This window comes from Artemia sp. Qi Xiang Cuo, chromosome 10 (genome assembly GCF_049724085.1).
Source record: "Artemia sp. Qi Xiang Cuo chromosome 10, ASM4972408v1, whole genome shotgun sequence".
Taxonomy (NCBI): domain Eukaryota; kingdom Metazoa; phylum Arthropoda; class Branchiopoda; order Anostraca; family Artemiidae; genus Artemia; species Artemia sp. Qi Xiang Cuo.
The window spans coordinates 63,625,476-63,650,378 of NC_142803.1; the positions used below are offsets into that span (position 1 = coordinate 63,625,476).

At 28.9% G+C, this 24,903-nt stretch overlaps 3 protein-coding genes across 4 annotated transcripts in view; 2 read left to right on the top strand and 1 right to left on the bottom strand.

Moving 5' to 3' along the window:
- LOC148948018 (uncharacterized) overlaps window positions 1-24,903 on the top strand; it is a 527,253-nt gene that overhangs the window by 179,818 nt on the left and 322,532 nt on the right. The window lies entirely within an intron of this gene.
- The window catches only part of LOC148948019 (uncharacterized), a 437,936-nt gene that overhangs the window by 109,630 nt on the left and 303,403 nt on the right, over window positions 1-24,903 (top strand). The gene's annotated exons all lie outside the window — the stretch shown is intronic.
- On the bottom strand, window positions 1,293-23,339 carry LOC148948022 (uncharacterized). The gene is made up of 3 exons (XM_089095179.1): window positions 23,095-23,339; window positions 3,196-3,397; window positions 1,293-1,919 (listed from the first exon to the last, which is right to left on the bottom strand). Exons 1-3 carry the CDS (start codon window positions 23,192-23,194, stop codon window positions 1,763-1,765), a joined length of 459 nt encoding a protein of 152 aa, XP_088951305.1. The 5' UTR covers window positions 23,195-23,339; the 3' UTR covers window positions 1,293-1,762.

Consider the following 24,903-nt stretch of genomic DNA (forward strand, 5'->3'; position numbering starts at 1 on the left):
GCATAATCTGCACTTTTCATCATACTCATCAATCATTGTACAAGTCTCACATGATGGCCAGCTGCCCAGTGTGTACATGCATAGTGGACATGCATGGACCATTTTTTTTTCATGTGTTGACACTCTCACCGCCAAAATGAAACTGAACTACCAAAAACAAATTGAATATAATAGAAAGAGAGAGAGGAGTAAATCATCCTTGAACACCATCTTTCTCATGAAAAAAGTCCTAAATTTATAAGCTAGTGTTAAAAAGTATATCAAAAATATAATTTTGCAGTTTCGGGATTATTGAATCAATAGTGTAAATGCCTATGGACCACAAAAAAATCAAAATGGTTATGTTGTTATTTGTAAGAAGAATGACCCAAATATTAACCGAAATAATTTATGGTGACTTATACATACCTTGAAAAATTTGTCTGACTTTCTGAAGAAGAGGTCCGAATAATAGCAGTAGTAATGTAACAGCCTAGAAAACGGTAGCAATGAAAAGGAACTTCACTGTAGGTCGATCTTAGAATTCAAAAGCCAGCTATGGTTAATTCAAAAGGCGGCATGTTGCACGAGTTAAATTTTGCAGGTTAAGGGCAAAACTGAAATAAGGTTTTTAAAGTTTTTTCAATTTCATAAATAAGTAATCTTATTTTATAAAAGGGAAGATTTTTTAAGTCAGATACGGCAAAATAATTTTCGTATAAGAAAAAGCTTGAATTTCCAATGTTTGTTTAAGTGAAGAGAGCGTCTTACAAGTCGAAACACTTATGAGTTTGAGAAACAAATTGGACAGAAAAAAAAAGGTCAATCGGTAAATAAGATTTATTTTAGGAGGAGAAACTTAAATCCAAGTTTTCCAAAGCAGAAGATTAAAATTGAGAATCCATGCATGATTCTGGTCTAAGCAAGGTTGAATATACTTTTCAATGGTAGACTTTCTATCCTAAAGCTGAAAGTACCCTTTAAAGGAAGGCAGTATATTATCTAGGTGGCTTTCAGAGCTTTCTGAGTTAGATTAACCTTATGAGTTGTCACAGTTGAACTGTCTTGCTCAACCGAATTGTCCTGTCCCAGTGTTTTACTAAGTAGTAATCCACCGATTCAGTTTTTTTTTCTTGGATATAATTACTAGTTTCGTTGGTGTTTTATTTTTATCCAAAATCTTGAAATTTCCTTTCCTTAAATAAGGGTGATGAAATAGAGGAGCCTGAAGGTGTAATAACCTAACTGATGAAGCTATTAATTGTCAAACTTTCAAAATAATCTTTATAACAAGGAATTTTAATAATAAGTTTAAAACCAGTCAAAACTAAGATTTCTGGCGCATTTTTAGATGACCCTTGGCCCTGAATCGTTTTTTATACACTATTGCCCCCTTGGTCCAGGAACTTGATTGGGTAAATTGCTCCAAGCTGCTTAGAAGAAAAATTTGGCCTTAGTTGGGGGAACAGAAATTTTTTTTTTAATTAGCTATTGTGTTTCGAGGTCCCTAGATCCAGGGAATTAGGAATATAAGTTTAAAATGGATAGGAAAAAAACGTCTGTCCATTTTCAGGCCATTTTAACTTCTAGAACAGGATCACCCAAATAAGAAACTTATGCCCGGCAACTTGCATCATAGATTGAAAGATGACGTAAAAAAACACGGCCCTTTTTAGCAGTAAAAGCGCTTTGCCTGTGGAGCCAATAAGTTCATACACATGTAATTTTCCAAATATTTACTAAAAAAAGGTCTAAAAAAGTAGGTGGAGCTGGTTCTGCTGGTTCAGTGGAGCTGGTTCAGTGGTGCTGGTGGAGCTGGTTCAGTGAAATTTAGTAGTTCCAAGTAGTCTATGCTATTATTTCCTGTGATTGTGTTTAATTGAAGCCTTCTATAACTCAAATCATAGGAAATAAGTGGCAAATAGACTAATCCCCAGCACCTGAAAAGGAAACAAAGAAAATAAAACATTGAATATTTTGAATAAAATAAAACATTGAATAGATCTTTGTGTAGGATTGCCTTTTAGCTCATCAATGTTTCTTACTTGTTCCTCGATAGTAGCTCATTTAGAAAAAATAATTGCAAGAAGTTTTGAAATTATTGTTTTTTGGAACAGTTGCTTGGAACAGTTTTTCAAAAATATGTTGCTTAAGCTACAGTAATTTTTGTTCGTTTTAATTTTCAACTTCGTTCTTTACTTGCATGGGAAAAACTTTTTTCATCAAAACATAGTTCATAAAAGTGAACCAGATCTAATTTCGCTAAAAGACTCTCAGAAACATGCTAAAATTGATGTCAAAGCATTAATAATAACCGTAGTGTTTAAATTAAGCCCGTGTGATTTAATTAAGTTAAAATTAAGCTGTTAAATTTGAAATTAAGAGTTTAAATTAAGCAGTGTAAAATTATTATTGAACCCAAGAATAATAAGGGCTATGTTTTGGGTTGTGAGCCTTTGATAATTAAGGTTATACAAACTTTTATAGGAAATTAGATTTTGAAAAAGAGTTGGTTAAACTTAAAAAATTTTGATCCATATATAAAAACAAACTGAAAGCACGTAGGAATCCTAAAATATTGTAAAATGAATAAAAAAACATGTATAACAGAGGGCCATTCGAAAAAGTTTAAATGTAATGGATGTGGACATGGTTTAATTTACTGTAGAGCGTTCCAAATAAGTCACAAAAACATAAGCTCAATTTTACCTAATAAATACATAGAAAAAAACTTACCTCTAATGGTTGTTTGTTAGCAATGAATTCGCCAGGTCTACCTTTTTCTTCTCTCATGTAATGAGGTTGTTTGACTCTTTTTCTTTCTTTAAGATATGCACCTTCTTGCTGTAATAAATGAAAATTATTGACAAAACAGATTTTACGCCTTATTTAAGAAATGTTTTCGCCATAGGGATTGTAATAAACGACTATATATATATATATATATATATATATATATATATATATATATATATATATATATATATATATATATATATATATATATATATATATATATATATATATATATATATATATATATATATATATATATATATATATATATATATAAATATATATATATATATATATATATATATATATATATATATATATATATATATATGTACTATCAGCATTATGTCGAAGATAAGCTAAGTAGGATGACTAAAGGTAAGTAAATAGGTAAGGCAAAGTTAAGCATCTTGCACTTACTCTATAGGGTCTTTAACAGCACCAAAAGGAAAGGACGTAACATCTTCTATCTTAAAATGACTGAAACAATTGTCGACATTTAGCTCCTCCTCTGGCCATTTCCATGGCATGCCATCTGTTAAAGAGTATGTAAATCGGATTGAAACATTCACTGGTTCAGAAATTGGTGATTCTATTTTGGCTTTGAACATATCCACAAATCCTGGAAGAACAATGACATTACGGTTCATATTTGAACACAAAATAAGGTACGATTAAAAGACATGAATAAAACTGTCTCTTAAATTAGTCAACAGCCAGATATGGCGTTTAATGAACTATGAGCAAAGGCTTGATCAAGAACTTAAGCCTGCAAAATTTTGACATAAACTGTAAAAAACCATATTTAAGTGAAATATTGATGAAATCCCATGGAGGATCCCTAATCGAAGCCTCTATATATATATATATATATATATATATATATATATATATATATATATATATATATATATATATATATATATATATATATATATATATATATATATATATATATATATATATATATATATATATATATATATATATATATATATATATATATATATATATATATATATATATATATATATTATATATATTTATATATATTATATATATTTATATATAATTACATATATTTATATGTATTTATATGTATTTATATATATTTATATATATTTGTATATATTTGTATATATTTGTATATATTGGTATATATTTGCATATATTTGAGTTTAATAGCGACAAATATTCAGTTTGCTTTTGTTTCAAATCTGAGTAGCTAAATTCTTTCATCGGGTTGGTAAAATTGTTAAACTGAGCATTTAATCATTAAACATATGTATAAATTAATTAATTATCGAATACATAGAGATGGTATTTTGGTTAGGTTAGGTATTTAATGTAACACGACCTGAGCGGTCTGCTTTCCATAACTCTTTGTTGTAGTTTCCATAATTTTGTAACTAAAGTATATTTTCCTTGTATTTAGGTATATTTCATTAGGATTAACCTAACTTCACTTCTTGAGTGTGTCGCTATAATAAATAAGCACCTTAAAAATCTCTTCGATCCTATAAAAATTACCACAAGATAAAAAAATATGGACATGCCTAACTTTTATATATACCTAAAATTATAACCTCTCTAAAATTCTCGTCGTCGAAAAATGCACGAAAATACACAGAAAAAAATTATTCAAATTTTCATTCTATGTTCATTGATATTTCTCATTTTCAGGTGAGGGAGGGTATCCTGTATTTTAAATTGGTTTAACAGCTTCAAAACAAAAGCCTAAAATTTTAGGTTCTCTAAAACGTTCCTCGTGGAAGAGGTTACTAAAAATACATAATCAGATTTTTTTAGATTTATATTCCATTTTACCTGATATCTTTATTATTCGAGGGAGAGGGGCAAGAATTGTAGCCTGTAATTGTAGCTTGTTTAAGCATTCTCAAGCATCAAGTAAGGTTGAAAAGGTCTTTAAAAAAAAATATGCCACATTTTTTTCAATTTGGCCACAGAGTCTGTTGAATGACAAGCATGCCATCCCCCGAAAATGGCAAATGAAAATGAAAAGTATACCATAAGAACCAACAATCAAAAACATACTAAAGGGAAATTACAGTCCCCCATCTTGAACAATATAGTAAATGGCTTTTTTTACATGGGTAGCACTGATATGCCTCCTTGTTTTCTTTTTTTTGAGGGCTAGTGGTTTATCGGTCGTTAGCGGACTGAAGGATACTATGTGTCATAGTGCAGACACACAGCAGACTGTGTGTCATAGTGAAATAATCAAGTATATAACTATAAATTCAAAACACTCATTTTTTAATTAAATAAAAAAAAGTTTTTTTACTGAAGGTAAGGAGTGATATTAAAACTTAAAACGAACAGAAATTATTCCGTATATGACAGGGGCTGTCACCTCTTCGACGCCGTGCACATTCCGTTAATATTTACACGGGCTCAAAAAATTTTTTTGAAAACAATAAAAAAATTGGGTGTAAGGATCGTGGGGATGTTGTGGGGATGGCTACTTTAAAAAAAGGAGTAAGTTTTGTTACTTTCAGTTAAAAAAAACTTAGTTTTTTTATTTAATTTCTGATCGTCTTTGAATTAATGCAGCTTTTGATTTTGGTTCACCGTACATGAAACCTAGGGAGGGGTAATTTGCATATTTATCATTAATCCTGACTAAAACTGGCATTTAGTGTCTCTATCTAAAATAGAATATTTGATATAATAACACAATAAATATAATACATAATAACAATAAAATATAATAGAATGCAGTCATGAGGGGAAAAGGGGGGCAACTCATAGTTTTGTTTTTAATAATGTGTTTTAAAAATTATGTTTGTTTTTAAAATACAGAATTTTTTCTTAAATAATTTATTAGACGAAACTACTTTTCAATTTGTAAATAAAATAGAATTATATTACAACTGGAAATACTTCGAGGCCTGGAACCCTAAAATCCTACATTTTTCCAAACTTCCGGGCACTTCTGGTTCAATATATAAAACTTCCGTTCATTTTTTTAATCTTACTCCCCCCCCTCCCTCCTCTCCTCGCATTGAAAAACACTACTGCACACATGTCTGAGCTTTGCGCCAAATTCTGTAAGTGTTACAGACAGGTGTTTTTTTTCTTTCTCTTTTTTTTTTATAAAGATTTTAGCTTCTTTTTCTCTGCTCTAACTTTTTTAAAGGTAATGGTTTTAAACGTGAAGTGAAAACATTTAAGCTTTAGCGTCTCGTGTGGGTGAAATTATTCACCCACACAAGTACTTCTGTCAAAACATGCGAATCACCATAAAACCTAGAGAGGGTAATTTGCATCTTCATCCTTGACCCTGACTAAAACGGCATTTAGTACCTCTATCAAAGATAAAATATGATTTAATAACATAATAAATACAATATATAATAACAATAAGATATAATAGAATGCAGTCTTGAGGCAAGAAGGGGGCAACTCATAGTTGTATTTTTAATAATGTGTTTTAAAAATTATGTTTGTTTTTAAAATACAGAATTTTTTCTTAAATAATTTATTAGACCAAACTACTTTTCAATTTGTAAATAAAATAGAATTATATGACAACTGGAAAAAGTTCGGGGCCTGGAACCCTGAAATCTTACATTTTACCAAACTTCCGGGCACTTCTGGTTCAAGTTATCAAACTGAAATTCATTTTTTTTTTCATATTATCCACCCCCTTCCCCTCCCCTTGAAAAACAATACTGCACGCGTTTCTGAGCTTTGCGACAAATTCTGTAGGTGTTACAGACACGTGTTTTTTTTTTATCTTTTTATATAAAGATTTGAGCTTCTTTTTCTCTGCTCTAATTTTTTTTAAAGGTAATGGTTTTAAAATTGAAGCGAAAACATTCGAGCTTTTGCTTCATTATTTCAGTTTTCTAATTAAAAGTTTAAACCGTTGTTACAAACTTCAATATTTTCATTTCATTTTCTATTCATTTCAGAAAAGACGAGTCCAAACGCTTTTAAACAGGAAGGGATACGAAGGAAACAATAGAGAAGGAATTCATCAATCTATAATAATCATAGTTTAGTCAATTCTTGAAATTCTTTAGTCAGACAAGATGAGTTCTAACGCTTTCCAAAAGGAAGTGGAAAATTTCTTCTTTATAGGAAGGAATTTACCAATCTCGCAAAATAGATCTTAGTCTGATCTATTACCTAACACTTTCTATTAGGACTGATACAATGGGAAAAATTTCTTCTTAAACGGAAAGAATACATGAATGTATACTAATCTAGTTTCATAAATATTTTAATAGTTGATTCCTCAATTTTTTTTTTTGTCAGAAAAGGTAAGTCTCAACGCTTTCTAATAGAAAGAATATAATGAAAAAATATTTCTCAATAGTAAGGAATTCAAATGTCATCCAGTGCATAAATTATTCTTGCTACATACTTGTACCCAGCAAAGGGTGAACTGCAGCCTTCACAAACTAAGAGTTTATGAAAAAAGTTTTCCAAAAGAAAGTAATTTGAGGAAGAATAGGATGGAAGAATAGGAAGAATATGATGGAAAAATCTTTCTCAATAGCAACGAATTCATGTGCCATCTATTTCATAAATTATTCTTCCTGCATAGTTGTAACCAGCAAAGGGTGAACTGCTGCCTTCACAAACTAATAGTTTATGACAAAAGTTTTCCAAAAGAAAGTAATTTGAGGAAGAATAGGATGGAAGAATAGGAAGAATATAATGGAAAAATCTTTCTCAATAGTAAGGAATTCATATGACATCTATTGCATAAATTATCCTGCATACTTGTACCCAGCAAAGGGTGAACTGCAGCCCGTAAACTAAGAGTTTATAACCAAAAGTTTTCCAAAAGAAAGTAATTTGACCCAGATCCAGGAATGGTATCAATTGTTTTGGCAAAACAGTAAAGGTTTAGGTTACATTCTTGTTTGAAGGCTTCGCAGAAGGAAACTTCTTAATAAAAGCGAAACCAATAGATTCTTTGTTTTATGCTCTTTTCAAAAGCATATTGTTTTTTTTTTTTACTATGCACCCTTGTCCCAACGGTATAGGGATACCATGTAGTTAAACTGAAAACGAAACAAAAAATCAAAAATTAAATTAAATTAAAACTGAAAATTAGATAAAGATGTGTCTTCTGAATGTCAGGCCAATATACTGGCATTTGCACTTTGCAATGAAGTACAAATTCCGTTATTATTATTAGTCAAATTATTAATGTCATTCGTTATTTACTATTATTCCAATTCAGAACAAGAAGTAAAGCCCCCTTGACCCGATGAATTCCCCTAAGATTAGTCAGAATAATATGGTAAAATCATAAAATTGTGTGGGGGGGAGGCGCGGTGGATATTGGCCCTAAGAAAACGCACTTAGCATTTATAAAATAAATCTCTAGCCTATCTTCATCAATTGTTTTGTTTGCTACTTTTGAAGATTCTTTCTTTTTTCCTTTTTCTTCTTCTCTTATTACTGGTTTTCTGAGTTTTCCTGCTTCTTGGGATATCTTTCTTTTTTCATATTAATTTAAAAAACTTTTTCCACAAAATAAGTTTTCAAAGAAAAGTAAAGAATTCTATTAAAAAAAAAAAGAGAAAAAATAAAATAAAATAATCTATCAAGCGTCAAACTTCCACAAATCAGCATCGATAAATAAATGAAACCCAAAACTAACAGAAATTATAATCATTCACTGAATCAAACTGAAAATGAAAAGAAATTAACATAAGTTGGGTGCAAAACCCCTATGCCTTCCCAAGGCCAGAACAAAATTTGCACTTTACTGAAAAAATATAAATGTTTTTACTTTTATAACTTTAATAAATAGAATAATATTAACATTTTGATTACTAAATATCAGTATATGTATATTAACCTGCCAATGCATATTCATTTGTATTTTTTCAGTTAAGGTTGCATTTAAAAGCACATCGTTCTTTATATAAAATATTAAATAAAATAATTAAAATAATTTTATTTTAAAATAATTAAATAAAATAAATTTTATTTAATCGTTTAAAGAACAATTTAGCTCGCGTGAATATACGTATATATATATATATATATATATATATATATATATATATATATATATATATATATATATATATACGGTTTAATTTTTGTTTTACAGTTAATGGTTTAAACAACAATTTTATGGAAACTTTATAGTTTATAGTTTTTCGTTTACAGTTAATGGTTTAACCAAAATTTTATGGAAACTTTACGGTTTATAGTTTTTGGTTTACAGTTAATGGCTTAAAAATTTTTTTATGGGAACTTTAAGGTTTAGTTTTTGTTTTACAGCTAATTTTAATTCACAGTTAATGCCTTAGACAACAATTTTATGGAAATTTTACGGTTTATAGTTTTTGGTTTACAGTTAATGGCTTGAACAAAACTTTATGGAAACTTTACGGTTTATAATTTTTGGTTTACAGTTAATATCTTAAGCAAAATTTTATGGAAACTTTAAGGTTTATAGTTCTTGGTTTAAAGTTAATAACTTAAACAAAATTCTATGGGAACTCGACGGTTTAGTTTTTAATTCACAGATAATGACTTAATCAACAATTTTATTGAAATTTTACGGTTTATAGTTTTTGGTTTACAGTTAATGGTTTAAACAAAATTTTATGGGAGCTTTACGGTTTATAGTTTTTGGTTTACGGTTAATAACTTAAACGAAATTTTATGGGAACTTTACGGTTTAGTTTTTAATTCACAGTTAATGCCTTAAACAACAATTTTATGGAAACTTTACGGTTTATAGTTTTTGGTTTACAGTTAATGGATTAAACAAAACTTTATGGTAACTTTACTGGTTAGTGTTTGGTTTACAGTTAATGTCTTTAAAAAATTTAATGGTAACTTTACGGTTTATAGTTTTTGGTTTACAGTTAATGGTTTAAAAAAAATTTAATGGAAAATTTACTGTTTATAGTTTTTGGTTTACCGCTAATGACTTAAACAAAATTTTATGGGAAATTTACGGTTTATTTTTTGTTTTACAGTTAATGGCTTAAACGAAATTTTATGGGAACTTTACGTTTTAGTTTTTGTTTTACAGTAATGGCTTAAACAAAAATTTTATAGAAACTTTACGGTTTATAGTTTTTTGTTTAAAGTTAATTGCTTAAACTAAATTTTATGGAAACTTTACGGTTTATAGTTTTTGGTTTACCGTTAATGGCTTAAACAAAATTTTATGGGAAATTTACGGTTTAGTTTTTTTTTTATAGTTAATGGCTTAAACAAAATTTTATGGGAACTTTACGGTTTAGTTTTTGTTATACAGTTAATGGCTTAAACAACAATTTTATAGAAACTTTACGGTTTATAGTTTTTGGTTTAACAGTTAATGGTTTAAACAAAATTTTATGGAAACTTTACGGTTTATAGTTTTTGGTTTACAGTTAATGGCTTAAACAAAATGTTATGGGAACTTTACGGTTTAGTTTTTGGTTTACAGTTAATGGCTAAAACAACAATTTTATGGAAACTTTACGGTTTATAGTTTTTGTTTTACAGTTAATGGTTTAAAAAAATTTTTATGGAAACTTTACGGTTTATAGTTTTTGGTTTACAGTTAATAACAAACGAAATTTTATGGAAGCTTTACGGCTTAGTTTTTAATTCACAGTTAATGCCTTAAACAACAATTTTATGGAAACTTTACGGTTTATAGTTTTTGGTTTACAGTTAATTGTTTAAAAAAATTTTATGGAAACTTTACGGTTTATAGTTTTTGGTTTACAGTTAATGGCTTGAACAAAATTTTATTGAAACTTTACGGTTTAAAGTTTTTGGATTATAGTTAATGGCTTGAACAAAATTTTATGGAAACATTAAGCTTTATAATTTCTGGTTTACAGTTAATAACTTAAGCGAAATTCTATGGGAACTTTAGGGTTTAGTTTTTAATTCACAGTTAATGCCTTAAACAAAAATTTTATGGAAATTTTACGGTTTATAGTTTTTTGTTTACAGTTAATTGTTTAAGCAAAATTTTATGGAAACATTTACGGTTTATAGTTTTTGGTTTACAGTTAATAACTCAAACGAAATTTTATGGGAACTTGATGGTTTAATTTTTTATTCACAGTTAATGCCTTAAACAACAATTATATGGAAACTTTCCCGTTTATAGTTTTTCGTTTACAGTTAATGGTTTAACCAAAATTTTATGGAAACTTTACGGTTTATAGTTTTTGTTTTACAGTTAATGGCTTAAACAAAATTTTATGGAAACTTAACGGTTTAGTTTTTGTTTTATGGCTTAAACAACAATTTTAAGGAAACTTTACGGTTTATAGTTTTTGGTTTACAGTTAATGTTTTAAACAAAATTTTATGGAAACTTTACGGTTTATAGTTTTTGGTTTACAGTTAATAACTTAAACGAAATTTTATGGGAACTTTACGGTTTAGTTTTTAATTCACAGTTAATGTCTTAAACAACAATTTTATGGAAATTTTACGGTTTATAGTTTTTGGTTTAAAGTTAATGGCTTTAACAAAACTTTATGGAAACTTTACGGTTTATAGTTTTTGGCTTACAGTTAATGGCTTAAACAAAACTTTATGGAAACTTTACGGTTTAGTTTTTGGTTTACAGTTAATAACTTAAACGAAATTTTATGGGAACTCTATGGTTTAGTTTTTATTTTACAGTTAATGCCTTAAACAACAATTTTATGGAAACTTTACGGTTTATAGTTTTTGGTTTACAGTTAATGGTTTAATCAAAATTTTATGGGAGCTTTACGGTTAATAGTTTTTGGTTTACAGTTAATAACTTAAACGAAATTTTATGGGAACTTTACGGTTTAGTTTTTAATTCACAGTTAATGCCTTAAACAACAATTTTATGGAAACTTTACGGTTTATAGTTTTTGGTTTACAGTTAATGGCTTAAACAAAACTTTATGGAAACTTTACGGTTTATAGTTTTTGGTTTACAGTTAATGGTTTAAACAAAATTTTATGGAAGCTTTACAGTTTAGTTTTTGTTTTATAGTTAGTGGCTTAAACGAAATTTTATGGGAACTTTACGGTTTAGTTTTTGTTTTACAGTAATGGCTTAAACAACAATTTTATAGAAACTTTACGGTTTATAGTTTTTGGTTTACAGTTTATAGTTTTTCGTTTACAGTTAATGGTTTAACCAAAATTTTATGGAAACTACGGATTATAGTTTTTGGTTTACAGTTAATGGCTTAAACAAAATTTTATGGGAACTTTGCGGTTTAGTTTTTGTTTTACAGTTAATGGCTTAAACAACAATTTTATGGAAACTTTACGGTTTATTGTTTTTGGTTTACAGTTAATGTTTTAAACAAAATTTCATGGCAACTTTACGGTTTATAGTTTTTGGTTTACATTTAATAACTTAAACGAAATTTTATGGGAACTTTACGGTTTAGTTTTTAATTCACAGTTAATGCCTTAGACAACAATTTTATGGAAATTTTACGGTTTATAGTTTTTGGTTTACAGTTAATGGCTTGAACAAAACTTTATGGAAACTTTACGGTTTATAGTTTTTGGCTTACAGTTAATGGCTTAAACAAAACTTTATGGAAACTTTACGGTTTAGTTTTTGGTTTACAGTTAATAACTTAAACGAAATTTTATGGCAACTTTACGGTTTAGTTTTTATTTCACAGTTAATGCCTTAAACAACAATTTTATGGAAACTTTACGGTTTATAGTTTTTGGTTTACAGTTAATGGTTTAAACAAAATTTTATGGGAGCTTTACGGTTTATAGTTTTTGGTTTACAGTTAATAACTTAAACGAAATTTTATAGGAACTTTACGGTTTAGTTTTTAATTCACAGTTAATGCCTTAAACAACAATTTGATGGAAACTTTACGGTTTATAGTTTTTGGTTTACAGTTAATGGCTTAAACAAAAATTTATGGAAACTTTACGGTTTATAGTTTTTGGTCTGCAGTTATTGGCTTAAAAAAATTTAATGGCAAATTTACGGTTTATAGTTTTTGGTTTACAGTTAATGGTTTCAACAAAATTTTATGGGAAATTTACAGTTTAGTTTTTGTTTTATAGTTAATGGCTTAAACGAAATTTTATGGGAACTTTACGGTTTAGTTTTTGTTTTACAGTAATGGCTTAAACAACAATTTTATAGAAACTTTACGGTTTATAGTTTTTGGTTTACAGTTAATGGTTTAAACAAAATTTTATGGAAACTTTACGGTTTATAGTTTTTGGTTTATAGTTAATGGCTTAAACAAAATTTTATGGGAACTTTACGGTTTAGTTTTTGGTTTATAGTTAATGGCTTAAAAAACAATTTTATGAAAACTTTACGGTTTATAGTTTTTGTTTTACAGTTAATGGTTTAAAAAAAAATTTTATGGAAACTTTACGGTTTATAGTTTTTGGTTTACAGTTAATAAAAAACGAAATTCTATGGGAATTTTACGGTTTAGTTTTTAATTCACAGTTAATGCCTTAAACAACAATTTTATGGAAACTTTACGGTTTATAGTTTTTGTTTTACAGTTAATGTTTTAAACAAAATTTTATGGGAGCTTTACGGTTTATAGTTTTTGGTTTACAGTTAATGGCTTAAAAAAATTTAATGGGAACTTTACGGTTTATAGTTTTTGGTTTACAGTTAATGGCTTAAACTAAATTTTATGGAAACTTTACGGTTTATAGTTTTTGGTTTACCGTTAATGGCTTAAACAAAATTTTATGGGAAATTTACGGTTTAGTTTTTGTTTTATAGTTAATGGCTTAAACGAAATTTTATGGGAACTTTACGGTTTAGTTTTTAATTCACAGTTAATGCCTTAAACAACAATTTAATGGAAACTTTACGGTTTATAGTTTTTGGTTTACAGTTAATGGCTTAAACAAAACTTTATGGAAACTTTACGGTTTATATTTTTTGGTTTAGTTAATGGCTTAAAAAAATTTAATGGGAACTTTACGGTTTATAGTTTTTGGTTTACAGTTAATGGTTTCAACAACATTTTATGGAAACTTTACGGTTTATAGTTTTTGGTTTACCGTTAATGACTTAAACAAAATTTTATGGGAAATTTACAGTTTAGTTTTTGTTTTATAGTTAATGGCTTAAACGAAATTTTATGGGAACTTTACGGTTTAGTTTTTGTTTTACAGTAATGGCTTAAACAACAATTTTATAGAAACTTTACGGTTTATAGTTTTTGGTTTACAGTTAATGGTTTAAACAAAATTTTATGGAAACTTTACGGTTTATAGTTTTTGGTTTAGAGTTAATGGCTTAAACAAAATTTTATGGGAACTTTACGGTTTAGTTTTTGGTTTACAGTTAATGGTTTAACCAAAATTGTATGGAATTTACGGTTTATAGTTTTTGTTTTACAGTTAATGACTTAAACAAAATTTTATGGGAACTTAACGGTTTAGTTTTTGTTTTATGGCTTAAACAAAAATTTTATGGAAACTTTACGGTTTATAATTTTTGTTTTACAGTTAATGTTTTAAAGAAAATTTTATGGAAACTTTACTGTTTATAGTTTTTGGTTTACAGTTAATAACTCAAACGAAATTTTATGGGAACTTTACAGTTTAGTTTTTAATTCACAGTTAATGCCTTAGACAACAATTTTATGGACATTTTACGGTTTATAGTTTTTGGTTTACAGTTAATGGCTTTAACAAAACTTTATGGAAACTTTACGGTTTATAGTTTTTGGCTTACAGTTAATGGCTTAAACAAAACTTTATGGAAACTTTACGGTTTAGTTTTTGGTTTACAGTTAATAACTTAAACGAAATTTTATGGGAACTTTACGGCTTAGTTTTTAATTTACAGTTAATGCCTTAAACAACAATTTTATGGAAACTTTACGGTTTATAGTTTTTGGTTTACAGTTAATGGTTTAAACAAAATTTTATGGCAACTTTACGGTTTATAGTTTTTGGTTTACAGTTAATAACTTAAACGAAATTTTATGGGAACTTTACGGTTTAGTTTTTAATTCACAGTTAATGCCTTAAACAACAATTTTATGGAAACTTTACGGTTTATAGTTTTTGGTTTACAGTTAATTGCTTAAACAAAACTTTATGGAAACTTTACGGTTTATAGTCTTTGGTTTGCAGTTATTGGCTTAAAAAAATTTAATGGCAACTTTACGGTTTATAGTTTTTGGTTTACAGTTAATGGTTTCAACAACATTTTATGGGAAATTTACAGTTTAGTTTTTGTTTTATAGTTAATGGCTTAAACGAAATTTTATGGGAACTTTACGGTTTAGTTTTTGTTTTACAGTAATGGCTTAAACAACAATTTTATAGAAAATTTACGGTTTATAGTTTTTGGTTTACAGTTAATGGTTTAAACAAAATTTTATGGAAACTTTAAGGTTTATAGTTTTTGGTTTAAAGTTAATGGCTTAAACAAAATTTTATGGGAACTTTATGGTTTATTTTTTGGTTTATATTTAACGGCTTAAAAAACAATTTTATGAAAACTTTAAGGTTTATAGTTTTTGTTTTACAGTTAATGGTTTAAAAAAACTTTTATTGAAACTTTACGGTTTTTATTTTTTGGTTTACAGTTAATAACTAACGAAATTTTATGGGAACTTTACGGTTTAGTTTTTAATTCACAGTTAATGGCTTAAACAACAATTTTATGAAAACTTTACGGTTTATAGTTTTTGTTTTACAGTTAATGGTTTAAAAAAAATTTTATGGAAACTTTACGGTTTATAGTTTTTGGTTTACAGTTAATGGCTTAAAAAAATTTAATGGGAACTTTACGGTTTATAGTTTTTGGTTTACAGTTAATTGCTTAAACTAAATTTTATGGAAACTTTACGGTTTATAGTTTTTGGTTTACCGTTAATGGCTTAAACAAAATTTTATGGGAAATTTACGGTTTAGTTTTTGTTTTATAGTTAATGGCTTAGACGAAATTTTATGGGAACTTTACGGTTTAGTTTTTAATTCACAGTTAATGCCTTAAACAACAATTTAATGGAAACTTTACGGTTTATAGTTTTTGGTTTACAGTTAATGGTTTAAACAAAATTTTATGGGAGCTTTACGGGTTATATTTTTTGGTTTACAGTTAATGGCTTAAAAAAAATTAATGGGAACTTTACGGTTTATAGTTTTTGGTTTACAGTTAATGGTTTAAACAACATTTTATGGAAACTTTACGGTTTATAGTTTTTGGTTTACCGTTAATGACTTAAACAAAATTTTATGGGAAATTTACAGTTTAGTTTTTGTTTTATAGTTAATGGCTTAAACGAAATTTTATGGGAACTTTACGGTTTAGTTTTTGTTTTACAGTAATGGCTTAAACAACAATTTTATAGAAACTTTACGGTTTATAGTTTTTGGTTTACAGTTAATGGTTTAAACAAAATTTTATGGAAACTTTACGGTTTATAGTTTTTGGTTTAAAGTTAATGGCTTAAACAAAATTTTATGGGAACTTTACGGTTTAGTTTTTGGTTTACAGTTAATGGCTTAAACAAAATTTTATGGGAAATTTACGGTTTAGTTTTTTTTTTATAGTTAATGGCTTAAACGAAATTTTATGGGAACTTTACGGTTTAGTTTTTGTTTTACAGTTAATGGCTTAAACAACAATTTTATGGAAACTTTACGGTTTATAGTTTTTGGTTTACAGTTAATGTTTTAAACAAAATTTTATGGAAACTTTACGGTTTATAGTTTTTGGTTTAGAGTTAATGGCTTAAACAAAATTTTATGGGAACTTTACGGTTTAGTTTTTGGTTTACAGTTAATGGCATAAACAACAATTTTATGAAAACTTTACTGTTTATAGTTTTTGTTTTACAGTTAATGGTTAAAAAAAAAATTTATGGAAACTTTACGGTTTAAAGTTTTTGGTTTACAGTTAATAACAAACTAAATTTTATGGGAATTTTACGGTTTAGTCTTCAATTCACAGTTAATGCCTTAAACAACAATTTTATGGAAACTTTACGGTTTATAGTTTTCGGTTTACAGTTAGTGGTTTAAAAAAAATTTTATGGGAGCTTTACGGTTTATTTTTTGATCTAGTTAACGGCTTAAAAAAATTTAATGGAAACTTTATGGTTTATAGTTCATGGTTTCAATAAAATGTAATGGAAACGTTACGGTTTATATTTTTTGGTTTACTGCTAATGGCTTATAAAAATTTTGTTGGGAACTTTACTGTTTAGTTTTGTTTTACAGTTAATGGCTTAAACAAAATTTTATGGGAAATTTACGGTTTAGTTCTTATTTCACAGTTAATGCCTTAAACAACAATTTTATGGAAACTCTACGGTTTGTAGTTTTTGATTTAAAGTTATTGGCTTAAACAGAACTTTATGGAAACTTTATGGTTTATAGTTTTTGGTTTACAGCTAATAACTTAAACGAAATTTTATGGGAACTTTATGGTTTAGTTTTTATTTCACAGTTAATACATTAATCAAAACTTTATGGAAACTCTACGGTTCATAGTTATTGATTTAAAGTTAATGGCTTAATCAAAACTTTATGGAAACTTTATGGTTTATAGTTTTTGGTTTACAGTTAATAACTTAAACGAAATTTTATGGGAGCTTTACGGTTTAGTTTTTAATTCACAGTTAATGCCTTAAACAACAATTTTATGGAAACTTTACGATTTATAGTTTTTGATTTAAAGTTAATGGCTTAATCAAAACTTTATGGAAACTTTACGGTTTATAGTTTTTGGTTTACAGTTAATAACTCAAACGAAATTTAATGGCAACTTTACGGTTTAGTTTTTAATTCACAGTTAATGCCTTATACAACAATTTTAGGGAAACTCTACGGTTTATAGTTTTTGATTTAAAGTTAATGCCTTAATCAAAACTTTATGGAAACTTTACGGTTTATAGTTTTTGGTTTAAAGTTAATGGCTTAAACAAAACTTTATGGAAACTTTACGGTTTATAGTTTTTGGTTTACAGTTAATGGCTTAAACAAAATTTTATGGGAACTTTACTGTTTATAGCTTTTGGTTTACAGTTAATTGCTTAAACTAAATTTTATGGGAACTTTGAAATTTAAAGTTTTTGATTTACTCTTAAACAAAACTTTAAGGGACTACAGTTAATTGCTTAAAATAAATTTTAGGGAACTTTGAAATTTAAAGTTTTTGATTTACTCTTAAAACAAAATTTTATGGGAACTTTACAGCTTATAGTTTCTGGTATACAGTTAATGGCTTAAACTAAGTTTTATGGGAGATTTCCAGGTTGGTTTACAGTTAATAGTTTACGGTTTATTACAGTTTACTTTACGGTTTACAGTTTTTGGTTTATAGTTAGTGTCTTACACAAAATTTTATGGGAGCTTTACGGTTACTAGTTTTTGGTTTACAGTTAATGGTTTAAACGAAATTTAATGGGAGAATTACTGTTTATAGTTTTAAGTCTACAGTTCATTAATTAAACTAAATTTTATGGGAACTTTGAAATTTAAAGTTTTTGATTTACTCTTAAACAAAACTTTACGGGAACTTTACTGTTTATAGTTTCTGGTATAATTAATGGCTTAAGCCAAGTTTTATGGGAACTTTCCAGGTTATAGTTTTTGAGTTTACAGTTAATGTCTTAAACAAAATAAATGGTGACGAAGACCACACTGCCTTTCCATTTCAAATTGGGCGTTGGACTCGCATTTTTTTTTAAACTTATCTTTTGGGGACGCTACAAGGATGACGCAATTTCCCTTTGGGATTATGGGGAAAATGATCTTGGGGTTTTTAGATCACCTTAATACATATGACAAAATTTACAGTTTACCTTAGAAATTGAAATTACTAATAAAATCCCATTCCTAGATGTTTTAATGATTCGTAGCTTAGACAAACACAATTTTACTACGTATTTACAGAAAACCAACACGAAACAATAGATATTTACAACTCAAATCAAACCACCCCCCCCACCCCCCACAAGCTAAAAGAGCTGTCGTACTGTCTCTCGTCGATCGTGCTCAAAACATACGGGTGGTTAAGGTTTACAGTCTTTGGTTTACAGTTAATGACTTAAACGAAATTATATGGGAGCTTTAGGGTTTAAGTTTTTGGTTTATAGTTTTTGTTTTACAGTTAATGGCTTAAACAACAATTTTATGGAAACTTTACGGTTTAGTTTTTGATTTAAAGTTAATGGCTTAAACAAAACTTTATGGAAACTTTAGGGTTTATAGTTTTTGGTTTACAGTTAATGGCTCAAACAAAATTTTATGGGAACTTTACAGTTTAGTTTTCGTTTTACACTTAATGGCTTAAACAACAATTTTATGGAAACTTTACGGTTCATAGTTTTTAGTTTACAGTTAATGGTTTAAACAAAATTTTATGGAAACTTTACGGTTTATAGTTTTTGGTTTACAGTTAATGGTTTAAAACAAAATTTTATGGGAACTTTACGGTTTATAGTCTTAGGTTTACAGTGAATGTCTTAAAAAAATGTTTGTGGAAAATTTACGGTTTAGTATTTGGTTTACAGTTAATGGATTAAAAAAAATTTTATGGGAGCTTTAATGTTTATCTTTATAGGTTTAGTTAACCGTTTAAACAAATTTTAGGCGAATTTTAAGGTTTATAGTTTTGGGTTACGACGAATGGCTTCAGCAAAATTTTATGGGATCTTTACGGTTTAGTTTTTGCTTTGCAGTTTATGACTTAAGCAAGATATTATGAGAGCTTTCTTGTTTATAATTTTTAGTCTAGATATAATTGCTTAAACAATATTTTATGTGAAATTTCCAGTTTATAATTTTTGGTTTACAGTTAATGGCTGAAACAAAATTTTTCGGGACCTTTGTCGTGTATATCTTTTTGTTTTAATTTAATTGCGGAAAAAATTTTTATGGGAAATTAATTATTAATTTCTTGTTTGCACTTAGTGTCTTAAAATAAGTGTTATGTGAACTTTAAGGTTTAGTTTTTGGTTTACATTAAATGGATTAATCAAAATTCATAGTTTATGGTCATTCAAAATTTGATATTAAAAAAATATGTCAAGGTCCCCAATGCTTACGATTTTCTTACGAGTTCGTGATTTAACCCAAATTTACAGCTTATGGCTTTCAGTTGTTCAAAATTAGATATTGAAAAAATATGCAAAGAGCTCCAATTCCTTTACTTACGATTTATGCTTAATGGTTTAATCCGAATTATGAATTTTACAACTGCTTCTGTGTATGATAAATCTTTAAATGAGTTTCAAATAAAGATTTCCCAAGCCTACAGTCGTATTTCCAAATGGATTGATGCAAATAAACTAGTACTTAATGCGAAAAAACTGAAATTATTATTCATTCTAGAGTTGGGTACAGGTTTCCACAACTGACTAACATTTGCGTCAACTGACTAACATGCTTGAAAATGGTTTATTGTCTATTGAAAGAGCCTGAAGTATTCGTTATCTGGGTGTGGTTATCGACGAGAATCTTTCATGGAAGGATCACATAATGTAATGTCAAATAATCATATATCACATAAATGTTGTTCGTGCCTAAGCATAACGAGGCGTTGGTATTATGAACCGGCTAAAACATTTAGTTCCTTACTCCGCACTTAAGTTAATCAATTTTAATTTGGAACAATCTCATTTTGATTATGCGGAATTGGTTTACGTAAATAAACTTCAGTCTAATAATATCATTCAACTATAAAAGATACAGAATAAGGTTGATCGTGTCCTTAAGAGCTTTAAAAATTAAAAATTTATTTTGGTGTAGGATAGTGTCTTGTATTTATAATTTTTTGATTGTTTGGGCATGGTCTTTCTGCACTCCCTACCCACTGTAGCCTGATAATTGGTATTATTATTGTTATGTTATATTGTTATCTCTTACTAGGTTGCTAGCTACCGCTGCAACCCGGATGTTTGGGTATGGCCTTTCTGTACTCCCTGCCCAAGGTAGCCTGATAATTGGCATTGTTATTGTTATGTTACATTGTTATATTATATTTTTATTGTTATATTGTTATTGTCTTTCTGCATTCCCTGCCCACTGTAGGCTCTTAATTTTTTTTGTTATTGTTATGTTATATTGTTATTTTTTTTTTTATGTTATTTTATAGTTTCTAGTATATTGTTATTGTTCTATTTTTATTGTCTGTTTGAACTCCCTTCGCACTGTAGCCTGATAATTGGTATTGTTATTGTTATTGTTATGTTATATTGTTATTGTTATTCTAGATTATATTGTAATTTATATTTTATCTATGATCTCCTTTCCCTCTGTATAATGATTTTTGTCTTAGTTATTGTAACTTTATATGTTATATTGTTTTGTTCTCTCTGCAATCCCTTCCCACTTTAGCCTGATCATTTTTATTGTTATTGTTATGTTATGTGTTATATTGTTATGGTATTGCTACACAACCTGCCTACTGTAGCCTGAAAATTGGTATTGTTATTGTTATGTTATATTGTTTTAGATTTTATATTTTATTTTTTTTGTTATTTTGCTCTGGATTTTGTGTACTCCCGTACCAAGTGATCATGAATTTTTGTATTGTTATGTTATATTTTTATTGTTATATATTATATTTTTCTTTTTTTACTTATATCCCGTCAAACAGTATAATGAGACGTTTTATGGTTATTTAATGTTATATGTTATATAATCTTGCTACGTTTATTATGCAATCCTTTCCTACTGAATACTGATAAGTGGTATAGTCTCAAAATAACATGTGCTGACGATATGTTGGGTGTCAAGTAAATGGTATATAGTGGCAAGTCAATGTAGCGCCGTAGATGTTAGACTTTTACAGTGAGAGAAGGAGGCGATACCCAAACTCTTGTCTGTAGTGATTTTTGTTCGTTTCAAGCTTGATTTGCATATTCAATTAAAGTTTCACTCGTTTTAAGATTTATTTATTCATTTACATTAATATCTACTGCATGTTTGTTTGCATTGATTGTTTATTTAATTTCTGTTCGTTTTAAGTTTCATTTATACATCAATAGCAAAATATTTTTTTTTCGTTTTAAGCTTGATTTATATTCAATCTTCAATCATTATTCGCTTTAAGATCTATCTATTCATTTATATTATTACTTGTTGTATATTTTTGCCATGATTGTTTATTTTATTTCTGTTAATTTTGGGTTTAATTTATTCTTGAATAGTAATTTCTCGTAGTGTTTGTTTGAATTTTAAAATGTATTTCTACCTGCTGATCTTAATTTAATTGCCTTAAATTTTATTTTAAAAGATTATTTTTCGGAAAGTTTTTTTAGTTAATAATAAAAAATACAGGCAAATATAGTTGTGTTTGTTTCAGTAATATAATGAATTATTTTTTCTCGTTGGACCCAGCCCCAAATAGGCACCTGGAGAAATCTGGCAGAAAAACACAGGAAGTGTCGGATGATTTACCCACATCCGTCCATTGCACTTCGGCCGAAAGCAGTGAATCAGGACATCGGCACCTGCGCAACGCCGACGCTTGGTCCGCATGCGATAAAGTTTTTATTTAAAGTTTTTTAAGCATACGAGCTTTGCTTCCCGCCAACAGAAAAATATTTAAAGTTCTGGATTTTATTGCTATTGTAATAAAGAACGGTTTATGATTTTAAGTTGTTCAAAAACACCAGAAACTCCAGTTCCGTTGCTCAAGGTTTATGATTAAAGTTTTAAACCAAATTACGGCTTATGGTAATCAAATTTAAGGTTTATGGCTTTCAGTTGTTCAAAATAAACTGTACCTTGAAATGCTTGGCTAAATGTTATCCTTATTACTGCCCACTGGAAAATAATGGGAGTATAGATATAACAGTTGGGAGGCCGAGGGGTTGGAAAACAATGGGAAATATAGTAAAAACACGAAAATAAAATAAAAGTACCTTGCAATGCTTAGCTATAGTTGAATCTCGTTATTTTTCCTTGTGGAATAATGGAAGTATAGAAATAATGGTTGGGAGCTTGAGAGCTTCGGAAATAATGGAAAATATGGTAAAAAAAGAAGAAAAATATCAAACATAAAATAAAAGGTACCTTGCAATACTTGACTATATTTTAACCTAATTATTTCCTCTTCAAAAATAATAAAGGCATGGAAATAAAGAAAATAATGGTTGGGAGATAGAGAAGTTAAAAAATATTGGCAAATATATTAAAAAAAGAAAAAAAAAATTAAACACAAAATAAAAGGTACCTTGCAATGCTTTGCTATATTTTAACCTCATTATTTCCCCTTCAGAAATAAAAAAAAATCAAGGAAGTGAAAAAATAAATAAAAATTGGGAGGTTAAAAGGCCGAGAAATAATGGAAAATATGGTAAGAAAAAGGAAAAAGATCAAACATAGAATAAGTTACCTTGCATTTGTGCTCGTCTAAAGATGATATTCCATTTTTCCTCTTCGGAATCCTTATACTCAGCCAGAGTGTTTTGGATCGCTTTTAGTTCCATCTTCATATTTTGGTTAGTATTATTAAAAAAAAAAAACTAAAACAAAAATCATGGAAATTTGTAAGAAAAAACCTATTATTTGAACGACTTGAGCCAGGAGTTACTTTAAATTGACATACATCCAAGCCAACTACATAAAATTTTTTGTTTATTAAAGGTGACATCTAACAATGTCAATGAAAAAGAACTAGAGAAACACGTATTGATTTATTTCAGCAGGGGGGGGGATAAAGTAAAAACCCAAGAAACCGTCAAAGATGTGTGGTAAAGTCCAGTGCGACGGTTGTCCCCTGAATATCAGAACGAATCCACCTTCTACCAGTGAGATACAAGAAGCAGCAAAGAAACTGAAAAATAGAAAATCACCGGGACTGGACCGCATGTCTGCAGAGATGATAAAGGTATCGGATTTGAACAACAACCAAAGTACCATCCGACTGGCAACAGACTTATTAGGATATTCAAAAAAGGAGACGCCACCGAGCCAGGTAACTGGCGGCCAGGTAACTGGCGGGGTATGAGTTTACTGTCAATACCCGGGAAGATGCTTTTACACACTATCCTACAGAGGATCTGAAAACAACTTTATCGACACCTCCGAGACAAACAGTATGGCTTCCAGCCAAATCGCTCATGTGCGGACCTTATATTTTCGATTAGACTTCAAGCTGAAGAAAGCATAGAGTGGCGTTCGAAGATCTATATGATCTTTGTGGACTTCAAGAAGGCATTCTACTCCGTAGATCATGAAAGTCTATGGAAGATTCTCATCCATTATGGAACCCCTGAGAAAATAATGACGATTACTACCGCCATGTATGAGGGCAGCTAATGTGGCGTAAAGACACTACAGACCAAAACTTGTTTCTTCCGCATTTTGTCAGTAATAAAACTGGGGTGTGTTCAAATCCCATTACTTTTTGTTATATTGTTTAATTACATTTTGCGGAACACAGAGACAAGAAGCATCAGATTAAGCCGAAGTCCAGGTCAATTATATCGACTCTGCAGAAGACATGGCAGTGTTTAAGTCAAGAAAAAGCGGCTTCAAGAATTACTAGACGAGGTCACTGTAAAAGCAAATCATCTTATCCCACGTGTGAATGCTAAGAAAACCAAACGGATGGCAACAAGTGACTCTCCTCTGTCTATAAATGTGACGACCAAGATGTTGAAAAGATTATCCAGTTCAAATACATAGGAAGTATCATCGCGAACACAGCTTGACAGTGAGAGAAGTACTCACCAGAATAGCTGTAGGTGAGAAGCATTCATTACAAGAATAGGACAGGCAAATGGTGCCTTCAACATTCTACATCAAGTAAGGAGATCTCAGAGATTTTCTTTACGCCTGAATACGTTGAGCTCAGCGATGGCCCCTGAGTACTGGTATACTCTCAAAACTAATAGAAAGCTAAGAAATGATACACATATTGAATTGATACACAGCAAGACAGAGTTTGATTAGTCTGGGTCTATCCCTCTTCAAGTCACACCTGAGCGTCCGCACAACTGTCAACTCACTGCACTGAGAACTTCACCACCCATCCCATAAAATGCTTAAAACTTTGTCGGTTGGTACTACACTCCTTCAATCTGGTCGCAAACCTAAGCGATTTTTCCTTTTGTCCTCATACAGCCTATCACAATGTTACAAGGGTTTACAGCGTCTGCAGTGACCCGCTGCAAAGGCAACACAAAAACAAATGCATTTT

Excerpts from the sequence above, each read along its gene's own strand:
- LOC148948022 (XM_089095179.1), bottom strand. The coding sequence starts at position 23,194 with ATGAAGATGGAACTAAAAGCGATCCAAAACACTCTGGCTGAGTATAAG. Across the intron at positions 3,398-23,094 it reads TAGACGAGCACAAATGCAAG|GATTTGTGGATATGTTCAAA; the intron begins GTAACTTATTCT and ends TTGTTCTTCCAG. Across the intron at positions 1,920-3,195 it reads GCTGTTAAAGACCCTATAGA|GTGCTGGGGATTAGTCTATT; the intron begins GTAAGTGCAAGA and ends TTTCCTTTTCAG.